At 34.5% G+C, this 14,457-nt stretch overlaps 3 protein-coding genes across 10 annotated transcripts; 1 reads left to right on the top strand and 2 right to left on the bottom strand.

Annotated features, from left to right (window-relative positions):
* Positions 1 to 1,416: 1,416 nt before the first annotated feature.
* Positions 1,417 to 5,006, bottom strand: LOC120076668 (uncharacterized). Its single transcript, XM_039030563.2, has 2 exons — positions 3,494 to 5,006; positions 1,417 to 2,858 (listed from the first exon to the last, which is right to left on the bottom strand). Exons 1-2 carry the CDS (start codon positions 4,214 to 4,216, stop codon positions 1,551 to 1,553), a joined length of 2,031 nt encoding a protein of 676 aa, XP_038886491.1. The 5' UTR covers positions 4,217 to 5,006; the 3' UTR covers positions 1,417 to 1,550.
* A 3,069-nt stretch (positions 5,007 to 8,075) lies between these two features.
* LOC120075838 (uncharacterized) lies at positions 8,076 to 8,866 on the top strand. The gene is made up of 3 exons (XM_039029535.2): positions 8,076 to 8,276; positions 8,398 to 8,486; positions 8,610 to 8,866. The coding sequence occupies exons 1-3, from the start codon at positions 8,244 to 8,246 to the stop codon at positions 8,755 to 8,757; spliced, it is 270 nt and encodes an 89-aa protein (XP_038885463.1). The 5' UTR covers positions 8,076 to 8,243; the 3' UTR covers positions 8,758 to 8,866.
* A 376-nt stretch (positions 8,867 to 9,242) lies between these two features.
* Positions 9,243 to 13,473, bottom strand: LOC120075837 (trihelix transcription factor GT-1-like). Of its 8 annotated transcripts, none has more exons than XM_090312876.1 (5): positions 12,503 to 13,473; positions 11,883 to 11,921; positions 10,526 to 10,654; positions 9,887 to 10,111; positions 9,243 to 9,771 (listed from the first exon to the last, which is right to left on the bottom strand). In XM_090312876.1, the coding sequence occupies exons 1-5, from the start codon at positions 13,050 to 13,052 to the stop codon at positions 9,569 to 9,571; spliced, it is 1,146 nt and encodes a 381-aa protein (XP_090169002.1). In that variant the 5' UTR covers positions 13,053 to 13,473; the 3' UTR covers positions 9,243 to 9,568. The 8 variants fall into 8 exon arrangements, with proteins under 8 accessions (XP_090169002.1, XP_038885459.1, XP_038885460.1 ...); XM_039029531.2 differs by having other exon boundaries at positions 9,243 to 9,789; XM_039029532.2 differs by having other exon boundaries at positions 10,526 to 10,657.
* Between the last annotated feature and the right edge of the window lie 984 nt (positions 13,474 to 14,457).

A 14,457-nucleotide genomic window follows, 5' to 3' on the forward strand; every position in this document is an offset into this window, starting at 1 on the left:
GCCACTGCCCAGCTAATATCGGCAATTCGTCTCTTCATTTTATGCACAGGTCATCATCAGGTATTATATTATGAACCTATTATTTGTTTGTCACACCGTGCTCACGTGAGGACTGCGGGCTAATTTAATTCTTTCATTTTAAATAAATACAACAATCCTATTCTCAATCTCACCGACCAACCTTAGCCAACAAGTCCAGCTGTTGTAGAGATGGACGGTAGATTCTCTATCCAACTTTTGTGGGGGGTGCCTACTTAGCTATTTTATTCTACTTGCACTTTCTCTCTATAATTTTAGCTAATTTTTATTTCATCCTCATGTATCCAAAATTAACACTTTTTATTCTTAATATTTTATTATCATTGAAGTTACAGAAGTAACATATTCCATCTTCGATGTCCGAATTCCTTTTTAATCTGCCCATGAAGTTTGAGTTTGTTTTTAAATGATCCAGACCTTATGTAGAGTTGATATATCATTTTTTTAATACAACAAGTAGGGTATATGGATTTAAATGTTAATTATCACTGAACTAAGCTTATATAGCGAAATGGGAGCTGACCCCTAATTGATATAGTAGAATGATGACGTATAAATTAAAAACATATTGACTAGATTTTATCAATATAATCAAAGTGAACTTAGCTTAATGGTAATTGACATGATCTCATTTCTTAGAGGTCGATATTCTATCCTCTATTTCATGTACTTGTACTAAAAAAGGACTATATCAATAAGTATATTTTAAAAGAGTTGATTTTTTTCATGAAAAAATATATTTAGAGATTTTTTTTCTTGAAAAAATATATTTAGAGACTATTTAGAAACTAATTTCAAACTTTAGGCACCAACTAAAAATTAAATTTAAATTTTGAGGACCAAACATATCACATTTTTTAAGCGTAAAAGGTAAATAAAAACCAAATTCAAATCTTACGAATCAAATATTAGTTTTGAAAACTAAATAGAACCAAAATTCAAATGCTAAATGCTAATGTCTAGAAATTTATATATTAATTAAAGTCGTAATATTTTAAGTGGCATATCACATAAAAAGTCACATCATATACGTCATGATTCATGAAAAAGGAACTTTGAAGTTTGAGTTGGTACAAAAAGTTGTTCTCTCCTTTCACCAAAAGGATTCAGAGCCCAATCAGCGTCTAAGAGTTAAAAGAGATGGAAATACAATATTTAAAGAAAAGGAAAAAGAAGAAAAAGAAAAAAAAGGACAATCCATTGGCAATCTCAGCCATTAATTAGTTATGGTTGCTTTTGTCTTGTCCTTGAGATGGGGGAATAGATTCCATTGAATCAAATTCTCATATTGTTCTTCAAGTTCTTGTCCATGACAGTGAATGTGAATGGAATTGAGGATAAAGAGAACAGACAATTCAACCTCAGGAAACAAATAAATGAAGCAAAACACTTAAAAGACTTATAAGTTTAGTTGAATGAATTGAGTAATACAATCAATACCCAGAATCAGAAAAAACTTACCCTTTTGTGTTTTGCTTATTGATGCAATTTCTATGTACATTCAGTTAACATCAAGCTACTAGAGAACCAAAGGATTTATTCTTCTGACTTGCCCTCTTGCAGCTGCTAGGATCTTCGACTGCAAGACCTTGTGCGCCGAAACAGAAGTACTGGTTCATCAACATCTTTCGGTTGAAGGAATCTTGTCTGAATTTTGTGATTGGCACTTTCCTGTTGGAGCAAGAGACTCCACCAATGCCAGTTATTTCTTGGTAATCCTGCATTGACATTGGAGAAGACATGGGTGACCCCGAAAAGGGGCTCGAAGGCGATCGGGCTGGATTTGCTAACTTTGGCGTTGCTTGAATTACGCCGTGCATTAATCCAGCAGCAAACCTTTTCTTGGTTGATGGGCTTGGAGGAATGTTCATGACTGGAACTGGAAGTGTTCTTCTGTTGTGTGGACTTGGAAGGCATGAAATGTTTGAATATTGATGTCTAAGTGAAACTGGTTTGGGTTGTGGAGTTCTTGATATATCAAACTGCCCAGAACAATAATCATCTATCCAGTCTGTTCTGGTTGGCCTTTTCTCTTTACTCTTAGACCAGTGTAGGAAGAACTTCAGGCGTTTCACTGTATGATTTACAGAGATTGACTTCTTGTCTGATGAATCCACTGAATCACACTCGCCATTGTCGTCCGAGCGTAAATCGATGTCCTCGTCTACTTGACCACGAGTAACATCAGACACATTTTCAATACCCGTGTACAAGAATATCTCTGCATCTGGAATTCTGAAAGAAGTTCCAGGACTGCTTCCAATGCCCTGCATTTTCAAATGGGAAAAGGAAGCGTTTGTTGCCGTATAATCACTATGATTCGAGATCCCACCAGCCGAAATGAATCGCTTAATAAGAATATCTAATGACGGCGATCGTGGCTGTTGTTTGAGTAGTTCAAGTGGGGTCAAGCCATCCTCATCAGTAACGTTCAAGTTTATTGATGGCACAGACATAAGCTGCTCTACAAGGTCACACTGAACATTCTCTGTCACCGCCACATGAAGCGCAGTTTTTCCATCATTGTTCCTGAGGTTGATGATCTCTTGTACATTCAACAAATTGCCGTGTAACAGACGCTCCATGAGATCAATCTGCCTATCTAATCTTCTAAAGCCAGGGGTTTTGAAACCAGCCACAGCCAAATGAAGAAAAGTGTCTCCATAGTAGTTTGACATAGATGTTAGGGAAGGGCATTCATGGATCAGAAACTCCACCACAGCTAAGTGACCTCTGTATGCAGCCACATGCAATGAGGTGTTTCCTTGGCCATCAGTGTTTGAGATGATATCAAAGGAAGCAACAAGATTCTTCACTATCTGCAAGCACAATGCAGTTAAAAGTAAGTCCAAAACATGTCAAATGGAAAAACAACTCAGAAACAGGTTTCTTCATAACTAGATAATCTATGTCGACTAGAAAAGAAATGAAAATCCAATCTGTTAAGAAATCAACAATTAAAGATGAACAGAAAACGTAAGATAATAGAGAATCAACACACAAATTTACGTGGTTCACTAAATGTGTGTTAGCTATGTCCACGGGCAGAGGGAGGAAATAGTTTTATCGGAGGAAAAAAAAATCATATTACAGATCAAAAGGTGCCTCTATGGCCAGAGAGTTTATATAGCAAACTTTCCTAAACCCTAGGGCCAAAATCGTAACATAAATAAGACAAATACAAAAACAATTTAGGTTATGGGGTGTTGCTCCCGAACTTCCACCAGGGATCGATGCCCTTGGACCCCTACTTACTGACCAGTCTAAGAAACCTCATATTGGATCGTTTGAAGTGCCAGATAACAGATTAAAGCATTGCAGCACAATCATACACAAACTTCAGCATATAAAATCAACAATTCATGAACTGACAAGAACAAAAAGAACAAGAATTTTCAGAAAAATGTATGGAACTGACAAGAAAAGAAGCATAAATAAAACTCCAAGATCTGACCTCAATCTGTCCTCTTCCAGCAGCTGTATGAAGAATGGTCGATCCTTGAGAATCCCTGTAAATCAGAACATCAGGACATTCCCCAATTAACTCTCTCATCATCACCAAATTACCTCCTCTAGCAGCACAATGAATAGCCCTGTTGATCATTTCCCATCTGAAGGCCAAAGGCATTTCCATCTTACTTTCATCCAATGCTTCCTCCATTGCCCCCTCTCCACTGCTTGGCCAACACCTTAAAGAAAGACCAAAATCAAGCAAAAGCCTAAAGACCTCACAGTTCTTACTCCTAGCTGCAGCATATAAAATGTCAGTAACTCCATACTCTCCTTCTCCAAAAACCAGAAGAGGGTCTTTCTCCAGTAATTCCATAACAAAATCTAAATCCCCTGCTGAAGCAGCTGTGTACAAAAGCCAACCGCCATAGCCAGCACGAATGAGAGAGTTTTTACCCCCTTTCAATTCCCCTTCGAGGAGGAGTTTTTTAGCAACATAAGAACGGCATTTTGCTACATCTTGAAACTGAGCATCATCATCCCACACAGTTTCAAGGCGGCGAATACGGCGGAGAGATGTGAGTTTGATTAAGAGATTTGTGTCTAAATGAAGAAGTTCTCTAACGACGTCATAAAACCCATTGGCGGCCGCCCAATCAATCGGCGTAGCGTACCACCATTGCTCCCCTGTACTCTCCCACCGAAGAGGAAAAAACAAGGGAGGCATTTTTGGTCAAAACCCACCTGCAAATTTGCCAGATAGAAAGTAAAATAAAAAAAAGAATCAGACCCAGATAGTGAAATTTTCAAAGGAACATAAAAAAGGCCTGAATATGGAGTTCTTTCCAAAAGGGAAGAAAGATATCTGAATCAGTAGGAATCTTGGGAAGAGTGAATCAGACTCGAATAAACATCAAGAAGGAGAAGAAGAAAAAGGAATGGCCCATTAAGATAACAAGCAAAACAAAGGGAGTGGAGAATTTGGCGGAGAAAAGGATGATGCCAAATCGCTCCTAATGAAGCCAAGAAGCTTAAGAAATGACGAAGATATGAGAATTTGGCCGTGTCTAGAAAGATAGAAACTAACAAAAACAGAAGTAAAATGAGAATGTGAGGATCTATTTTGGTGGGAAATTGAAAAAATAGAGAAAGTAATGCCTCTAATGCCTTTGAAGATTCCCTGCCTCGTGACGGTGAGAAGTAAATTAAACACAAAAGTGAGTGAGAAAATGAGAAAGTGAGAGGCTTCAACTGTTCAACGGCCTCTGTTGATGAAGACAAACAGACAGCTACCAGAAACCAACAATCATTCAAAAATTTAAGAACAATTTTTTCTTTTGATTTATTGGGTGTTGAGTCATTCATGCATGTTTTGAAAAGGGAATTGAAATCTGAAGCATGTTGGTAGTGGTAATGAGATGAACACTAATTTTATTTTCAGGAGAGACAAATAAAAGAGGAGGGTGGGTCAGCTATGTTCTTGCTGCTACCTAGATAGCTCACTATTATGGCATTTAATGGTGGCGAGAAGAATGGTCTATCAGCCATTTTCAAATGGGAGAAGAAAAATAAATAGAGGGACCCTCCTAATAATCAAGAGTTATCAAATCATAGGCTACAATAGTAGCAATGGTTCACAGAGGGTGATTTTCTAGTCGATCACTTCTTCAATCTTCACAAATTATATCATGAGAACTAGACTCACAATTTCAAGGATGAAAAAGTAAAGTTCAAAATAATGTCTCATCGATGAAAAGTTCGTATTCCATTACTAAAGGACTTGACTTCGTTGTTGAAAGGGTTGAAGAATCATTGAATCTGTTTCAACTCAAAAAGAAAAAATAGTTGCTTCCTCAACAACAAGAAAACCATTCTGGAGAACAACAACATTGGCAAGCTTAGCGAAATCGATGTACTTTAAAGCATTTTGAATCAAAATTGTTGAGATTTGAGGTTTTTCTTCTTTAAATTTCAATTTTTAAGTTTCTTAAATTTATTGTTATATTTTAGTTTGATGTCTAAGTAAATATTAGATCTAAGATTTAGGTTGTTTGTTATTTTTAAGTTTTCTTTGTGTTTTGTGAGTTTCCATTTTTAATGTTATTTTAAATTGTAAATTAGTAGTATTAATTAGGTTTATCCTTATCCTATATAAGTGTGAACTACCATGTATTGAGAGTATCACAATTTTGTGTACCTCATTTTCCGTATAACATTTTGTGCATCACAACTTTAGTATCACATTTCTTAAACAACATTTCATGTATCACTAATTTTTTCCTACTTCAATAAGAAGCTTGAATTTCACTCACATTTTATTTTTTCTTTTCTTTGTTTAACAAACATTGAGAAATTGATTTGCTTCCACAACATTTATTTTTTTCCCATCAATTCCATTTTCTCAACAGTAGCATCAAACCAATTCTATTTTTTCAACGGGACACCAAAGCTACTTTGATTTTTTTTTTTCAACAAAAACTATAGTTTCATTGTAAACAATGGATTTAAAAAAATTACTTCCTAACATAACATTTCAAATGAAAAGAAGTGTTAAAATAACACTCACAAGTCACAAGTTACACCTACAAGCTTCTAAGCATGTGGTGATTATTATTTTTAATCTCTCTTTCTCTCTTTTTGTATTGGGATTAAAAGTGAAAACTTACATATAAGGTAAGTTGTTTTGAAAAAAGAGAAACTGTGAGAATTGAGCTTTATGATCGTATGTGTATCATTACTTTGCAAAAGCTGTCCATATTTTGATGATTGATATTTGTAGAGCTAAAATAGCAAAAAAGAAAAAGGGGAAAAAAAAGAAACAAAAAAGGTATTGAGATGCACGTCCCACTCTTCAATTATTTGATTCACACAATCTTTGCCCAAAAGTTTATGTAAAATATGATTCCTTTTTCTCACAAATGAGAACAGTTTTGAAAGATGTTACATTTATGGATAACTCTTATATAATATAAATTGTGTCACAAACTTAGTAAATAAGTCGTTACTTAACATCCAAGGCTTATGGTTCACTCTGCAATTGTTGAATTTAAATATGTTTAATGTAATTACTCTTTTATCCTTTTTCAAATGTTGGATATAGTTGATTCATTTTAAATTTAATTAATTTCGGATAATAATGATAACTAAATTTAAGATTTATAAAAAGTATAAGATCAAAACTTCTTATCTTCTAACCGAAGAAAACAAAGAATTGAGTAATTTCATATATTCAAAAGTGTAAATTCTTCTGTAATTTTTTTCCCAATCCAGATATTAAAAAAAAGAAAAAAAAAAAACAGAATTGCTTTACATTCATCATGGAAAAATTTTGTTTTATTATTATTTTTTTAAAGGAAAACATATAATAAAGAGAGCTGTGTAGCAGCACATGGCTGAGTTGATTTTTGTGACATTGGATCCAGAGCTTTGACACACTTTCTGCCTTTTGCGAAGGTCTTTCATTTCTCTTCCATGTTTTTCAAAGTGATACATTTTTTGTCCCTAATTTTTTTTATTTTTTTTTATTTTTTTTATTTTAGTTTCTATTTCATCCTTCAGTTTTAAAATATTACACATATAATTCTTAAATTTTGAATTTTATTTCAATTTACTCAATAAATTTCAAAATGTTATAATTTTACCCTAGAGATTTAAATTTTATTTCAATTTAAATTTCAAAATTTTACATTTTTAACCTCAATTTTTCATTAAATATTCACATTCAATTATTGACGTCAATTTTTATTAATTAATTAAAAATAATTATAAAAAAAATTTAAATTTAATTTTAAAAGTGATAAAAATAGTGAAAATTAATTATAATTCTTCTAATAACTTTTTATTTATAAACAGAAATTAACTCTAAAGATGGGAAGTGAGCATTAGTGAAAAATTGAGGTTAGCAGTATAAATCTTTGAAATATCAAAACCAAATTGAAACAAAACTCAAATGTGAATGGTAAAATTGTAACATTTTGTTTTTTTGTTTAACTATCTACGAGTACTAGAGACTTATCACATGGTTTTCGCCTCAATCCAAAGGAGGAAGTAATAATAATAATAATATTATTATTATTATTATTATTTGAAAAGGAGGTATATGAAGCTATTCAAGAAGAGAGAAGAAACCGATACACCTTAAATAGAATCTTAATTCTCTATTAGTAATCGTATATTAACCTAAATAACTAGATATTAGTATGATTGAATTTCTATTTTCGCATTTATGGTAAATATTTTTGGAAGAGATGTTGTAAATTTATTTGACCTTAAACCTAACAAGTATATGTTAATTACCATTGAATAAGGTTAGTTATTTTTCTTGGGATTATCCCTCTTATTATATTTCATATGTTGAAGAGGATGTTCAAATTCATCTTTTCTTTTTCATTTACAACATAATATAAAAAAATAAAACAATTAAAATCTTTTTCAAACATTGGTCAAATTTACCATCCTTGGTGCCTAAAAGAAAGGGTCTTGGTTTATGGAAAAAGGGTGTGAATGGCAGCCAAAAAAAAAAAATGTAAAAAAGAATATCAAGGCATTGAGACGCCAAATAAAGAAGGAAATAAGTTGGCCAACTTAAGACGGCAATGGTTATATGGTTATGGCTGCCCCTAATTTATGACCCCTTCCTTTTCACAACATTTTTTCTTTCCCTTCTCTCATAAATTTCCACATCAAAACATGCCTCCGCCGCTGCACATTTCTGCATCCTTCTTCAAAAATTCTATTCTCTTCTCTATATTGCCATGGCCTCCGCCAACAGATGGTTAAAGCCTGAGGTTTTATTTTTCTCTTTTCCCTTTCATTTCCTATTACTTTCTCTTTGGTTGCTGAATAAAAAACATGAAGATAACAAGAAATTTACCATTCAAAACTTGATTTCCTTGAATACATATGCAGGTGTATCCTCTCTTTGCTGCAGTTGGTGTGGCTGTTGGCATCTGTGGGATGCAGCTCGTTAGAAACATAACCACCAATCCTGAAGTCAGGTAAGTATTTCAATTTGTAGAACAAAAGATATGTTCAATATAATGAAAATGTAAATATTTTGATCACGAGAAGAGAAGGGGTTGAAGAAAGTGTCCTGATTTGTTCTGAATGGAACATGACAGGGTTATCAAAGAGAAGAGAACTGCTGGAGTGCTCGATAACTATGAAGAAGGTGAGAAGTATGCAGAGCATGGCCTTAGGAAGTTCCTCAGAACAAGACCCCCTCAGATTATGCCTTCCATCAACAAATTCTTCTCAGATCCAAACTAAATCCAATTCGGTTACTGACCTTTGAAATTAGTTGTTGATCACCTGCTGAATTTGTTTTCGATGTATACGTCGAGTCCTTTCAAATAATGAAGTGCTATTTAAACCGATAGTATATGATTCTTCTGATATAGCTGGAAAAAACAAAGGAAGCACTACTCATCTAGCATATCTGAGATGTTAAGCTCAAATTTTTCTAAATCATGGAATGATGCGTCCTTATTTTTAAGAGGGAAACCAAACCCGACCGTCTAACGTGTCCTCGAACTTCTTTCATCTGAGAAAATAGTGAACAGTCAAAACTTCAAAACATCTGCAAGTTGAGTGTATCTAAAACCCCTGCAAACAATCTCTCAAAGATAAATAAGCACGTTACACATTGGCTGTTTCACCAAGCTAATATAATAATCCGCTATAAATTGTTAAATCCAAATATATGTATCTAAACGCTATATGGAAACGAATAAGTTGTTGGTTCACTAGTGAGGTAGCAACAATGGCATCACTTTATACATTTATGTATTTCATAGTGATATTCGGAACATGCACTCACTGTACAGATGAGACAATACTGCCAACAATCCATATTGATGATATATACAAGAGGGAAGATAACCTGTCAAAAATGCATAAGCAGAGTCTGCGCACAAAGGCCTATTTTCATATGCAGAGTCTGTGCACAAAGGCTATACTTGTTTACATGGTTGGATTTAGAGTATGGATTACAAGTAAAGATGGAGTACTAAAACCAAGTCTCATTGCCAAGGACGCGAAAGCCACAATTCTTTTCATATTGGCATAATTGTGCACTTGCTCAACTTACACCACGGTATATTGCACCAGGACGGAGATCATCCATATTATCGATGTTTCTATACCCATCAAACTCCCGAAGGCATGTCCAGCCTCGACGAGCTAAAAAATCTCGGTAATCTTCTTCAATGTAAAAAACTTTGTCTTCAGTATGTACCGGTAAGTGATCAGATTCATCATAGAGGCAGATTTTAACAGCCACGCCTGAAATTAGAAGTTCAACTGCTCTTACATGCATTACTTTGCTCAAAATGTGTCAGCTTATTGCTACAATTTTTACAAGAATCATAACAGCCAATACAAACATAGAAAGATGTACCTTCATCAAGGTGAAGAGTGTAGTTTCCTAAAGGCATGTCCCTGTCCAGACTTCTGACAACCTGGTCCTCATCCTCTAACCAAAATGCACGTTTAGTTCTCAACCTGAATGCAGACTTGATTGCCTCCTTGATCGCCTCTGAGGTGCCATCAACACCAATTCTTCTTGTGTAGTCCCCCCACTTCACTGATATTACTCTCCCGCCAAATCCTTGACTCTCCCCACCTGCCAAGGAAGTAAATAAACAGAAATTGAAACTATTAAAGATTCATAAGCAGCATGCATCCACAAACAAAGACAGGATTGGTTTCTATATCAACAACTACAAAGTTATATATCCTCGTATAAGGAGACCTGTTCCAATGTGATCAAAATGGTAGTCTTCGACATACGACAGGCTTTTAGCAGGTGAATCATGAGTGGAATCTCAAAAAACAAAAGTGAGGGTGGTTTTGACATAAAAGTCATTTGACTGAAATGCACGAAGCTGAATCTCAATACAAAGATTGCTAATGCATAAATGTGGGGCCTAAACCCTACAAGCAAGATTATAGCTCATAATCTAGAAAGTCATGTCAATATAATAGGCATTCTTTCCAAAACATTCAAAAATGTCAAATTGTGGTTGTACAGTAGTACCATTTCCAGGTGCCTCTCTCCAATTCCAAGGTGGAATGCCCGTTGCAGCAACTGCATCAGCTGCTGTGATGGCAAGGGGATGCCCATCGTGATCTAGCTGTCTTTCAAGATTGAGTGAAGGCCTGCCACCTGCTGCATGAAAGGAAACCTAAGAGGGAGCTTCTTTTTCTTCTTCTTTATATCAAGTAAGAACGTGGCATGAAAAGCGAATAGCCACTATAAAAGAAACACATACATAAATTATAAAAGAAATACTTATTTGCAATCCCATAATTGGAAATTGCGAATTACATAAAAATAAAATCATATTATAGGTTACACTTAATTCATCAATGTTATACTTTTGCAGTACAAAATATTTACTACATATTTAATCAATTTGAGGGTAGGGTTCTTTAGACAAGATAAATGATGTGGTTGCACGAAGAAGAGAACATAATTAAATCTTCCTGGTGAATGGGAAATACAAGAAACTCATATGAAGATGCAACTTGACGGTTCTCTAATCTTAAAACCATTAATTTGGCCAAAGGAGCATTGTATAAACTTTTCACTGGTAAGACAATGGTTTATTATAACAGAAGCAACACTTTCAGTTCTGTATGTTAGAAGTCTCAATTAGACATCAGGGAATGCAGGGATGATGCAATATCTAAATTGGCCTGAAAATTAGACAGTGGTGAGGTAAAGACTTAATTGACATTCCCCACGCAGCTGCTCCAGTCAACAGGCTCCACAAAAGAGAGATGTTTTGGGCACATTGTCATAAACTGAAATTATATCCTGGACCTAGGAACCAATTGATAATCTCACTGGAAATCAATTGCATCACATCTGACTTGTTCAATCAAGTCACGTTCTAAAGCAGCTAATGGAGTTTATTCAATATTCATACAGACTTGTAGGAATCATAAATATGACTCTACTTGTTATAGATCCACGTCCACCAAGCTTTGTACTTTCTAAAGCTAATATGATTCTTCATGTACTATCAATTCGGTACTTCCTTACTAGCACATCAGGAATTCAATGTTTACATAACAACATGATTAAAAAAGAAAACAGAAAAGTAGCAAACTCAAGTTTCCACAAGCAATTTCATAATTATATGTGGTGCTTTTTAGAAATCTCACTCCACAATCAAACAGAAAATCCACTAGGTGTGATTTTCTCTGCCATTTTCTATTCCTTCTTCTGGTGTACAAACAATAAACAACATGAGAAAATTAAAGTTTTATGATAAATGCTACAACAATCATCAGCCACGGTAAAGAACTCAGGTTTCCTACAAGAGGGGCAAATATTTTGTCAAGAAAAAGTAGCATTGCAATAACAGCAAATAACAAGTATGCCGTACCTTCAACAGGTCCGAACGATAGACCATTATCCTCTATTCCTGCATTGGCATAAAATTACAATGCTCATCACAGTCCTCTTGTGACCCCAGAGCCAGACTAATCATAACCCTAATGCACCTACTATATTTGCACATCATATTACCTGACAGACTTAAAGAATGCAGACACCAAAAAAAAGCATCTGAAAATTTTTACCCGTTTAAGGAACAAATACAGAAAACAAAGATGATTCCCCAACCCCCCAGGAAGAGTAAACAACAAAATATGTAACCAGTTTAAATTTTCTATTCTACTAACTTCAGATGGATATATCATTTCCAAATCCAGATATCTTCATTCATACAGCTGAACCCTTTTAGGAACAATACCCTAGGACTATAGTTCATTTATCAGAACACTGCATGTTTGAAAGAATATGTTTGCTCAGAATCATGACGGCGAGCTATTGATATACAGTGAATGAAGACTTAAAAATTGTGGCTAATGAATTGTCCAGAATATTAAAATTTTTGCATTGGGTTCTCTCACTTTTTATGGCAAATGCTTCTTTTTCCTTTCTTATAGAGCCGGATATTAGACTACCCAATTCACTCTCCCAAAACCAAGAACCAAAAGTTACCTTTGTCTGAGAATTGCATATATGAATCAATCTTGGGTGGCGTGGGGCTCTTGTACTGCGTACTTTTGCTTCTCTCCTTCAAAATTTCTTCAATCTCCTTGTAACACGACATCTTAGCAGAGCCACTTCCCCTGTCATGGTGCTTTGCTTTCTTGAACTCCTTGAGCAAGTTCCTCCACTTATCAGTACACATAGTCGGGGAGCGATCAAATCCCCTTTCCCTCATCTTAGCCGATATCTGCTCCCACAAATGCTTGTTGGATTTGGAGGTATTAAACAAGCCATCCATCTCCCGGCGTAGGGCAATTAAGCTTCGAGTCTCGTCCTGAACCCAAGTCTCCGCTCGCTTCTTGGGAGCCTTGACTTCATGATCCTCACCACTGCTATCACCAAGCATCATTTGATGCTGCTGATGAGTCTGCTGTGGCTGTGGCTGTTGCTGATGAGGTTGAATATGGTGGTCGCCATTGGAGGCGACCTCGATCATCATATCTCTGCTACCTTCTTCCTTGTAAATATCGATTGGGCGAGGCTTATCAGACAAGTACATAGTCTCTGATTCAAGGAATTCCGTGAAATTTCGAGAAAGATGGAACTTCGGAGGGCGAGCGTGGGGAGTATGAAGGAACGATGAGTCCACCACCTTCAAATTTTCATTTCTGACTGTTAAGTTCCGAGTCACTCCTTTTTTCCGCAGGTCCCCAAAGTCCGAGTCTGAGGGCTCAAGCCAGTGCACTCAAAGACGAAGGTCGCGTGTGATGCCGGAGAAACAGGGAATAATTGTACGGATGAACAATCGGGGAGAGACAAAAAAAGAGAGGAAATTTGTGATTTTTATGCGACTCTTTTGGAATTTGAGATGAAATTTTACATTTTATTTGTTTTAGATTTTAGGGTGGATTAATCTTTGGTTGTACATTCAATTTTGTATGAATTTTACTTTAAGGACAAAATACAATCAAAATTGAGCTCTCAAACTTATAAAAATGTTGATTGAACTCTCAAACTTACGTAATTATAGAAATTATAACAATAGTATGAATTTGAGGGTTTAATTTTTATTATTTGTGTGTCCAATTTTTACAACTATTATAATTTAATGATCTAATTTTAATAATTATAAAAATTTAAAGGCCCAAAATAAGTTTGAGAGCGTAATTGTGATTATCATTGTAATATAATGATAGTTTTTTCAAAAATAATTGGTGTAATTTTAAAAGTTTCTATTTGGTCACTTTACTATTGATGTTAAATCTCTGCTCGAAGGTTCATAATAAATATTTCCCATAACAAATATCAATATTCAGGGTTTTTTTTTTTTTTTTTTTTTTTCATTTAACATATATGAGTTGATGATGTTTTACCATCTTACTAGAATATAAAATATATAAAAAAATAAATTATAATCACCAGAGTAAAACTTCCAAACCGATTCAAAGTTATAGAAACTAAATTCAATTGTAATAAAATAATGCAAACCAAATTTATAGTTTAAAATACACCATTTTAACGAAGTTGTTGCTTTTTTAAATATTACACACGACTCGAGAACTATATTATTCTAAAACCTCAATTTTGACTTTGAATCTTCGTATTCTTAATTATATTTATATTAGTGTATGAATTATCAATACCAAAATGAGCATAACTAAACTGACTTGATATTTGTACTATCAATCTCCACTCTAACTATCTATTATTTAAATTGCATAATACATTATATATAGGAAAATTTTCATAGATAGAAAAAATGTCAAACTATTTACAGAAATAACAAAAAAATAGTGATAAATACTGATAGATTTCTATCAGTGTCTATCAGTGATAAACTTGTATCAATTTCTATCACCATAGTATCAATGATAGACTTCTACCAGTTTCTATCGTTGATAAACACTGATGGACTTCTATCAACCTCTATCAATGATAGACTTTTACCAGTTTCTGTCATTGAT

This window comes from Benincasa hispida, chromosome 4 (assembly GCF_027475165.1).
Source record: "Benincasa hispida cultivar pf3 chromosome 4, pf3_genome.v1.1, whole genome shotgun sequence".
NCBI lineage: Eukaryota > Viridiplantae > Streptophyta > Magnoliopsida > Cucurbitales > Cucurbitaceae > Benincasa > Benincasa hispida.

What these genes read in the sequence shown, in the direction of transcription:
- LOC120076668 (XM_039030563.2), bottom strand. Translation starts at nt 4,216, where the DNA reads ATGCCTCCCTTGTTTTTTCCTCTTCGGTGGGAGAGTACAGGGGAGCAA. An exon ending in CTGGAAGAGGACAGATTGAG is followed by an intron (nt 2,859 to 3,493) that starts GTCAGATCTTGG and finishes TTGTGCTTGCAG; the next exon opens with ATAGTGAAGAATCTTGTTGC.
- LOC120075838 (XM_039029535.2), top strand. Translation starts at nt 8,244, where the DNA reads ATGGCCTCCGCCAACAGATGGTTAAAGCCTGAG. An exon ending in ACAGATGGTTAAAGCCTGAG is followed by an intron (nt 8,277 to 8,397) that starts GTTTTATTTTTC and finishes ATACATATGCAG; the next exon opens with GTGTATCCTCTCTTTGCTGC. An exon ending in ACCACCAATCCTGAAGTCAG is followed by an intron (nt 8,487 to 8,609) that starts GTAAGTATTTCA and finishes GGAACATGACAG; the next exon opens with GGTTATCAAAGAGAAGAGAA.
- LOC120075837 (XM_039029530.2), bottom strand. Translation starts at nt 13,052, where the DNA reads ATGTACTTGTCTGATAAGCCTCGCCCAATCGATATTTACAAGGAAGAA. An exon ending in GAGAGAGGCACCTGGAAATG is followed by an intron (nt 10,112 to 10,525) that starts GTACTACTGTAC and finishes CTTCCTTGGCAG; the next exon opens with GTGGGGAGAGTCAAGGATTT. An exon ending in CACTCTTCACCTTGATGAAG is followed by an intron (nt 9,790 to 9,886) that starts GTACATCTTTCT and finishes ATGTAAGAGCAG; the next exon opens with TTGAACTTCTAATTTCAGGC.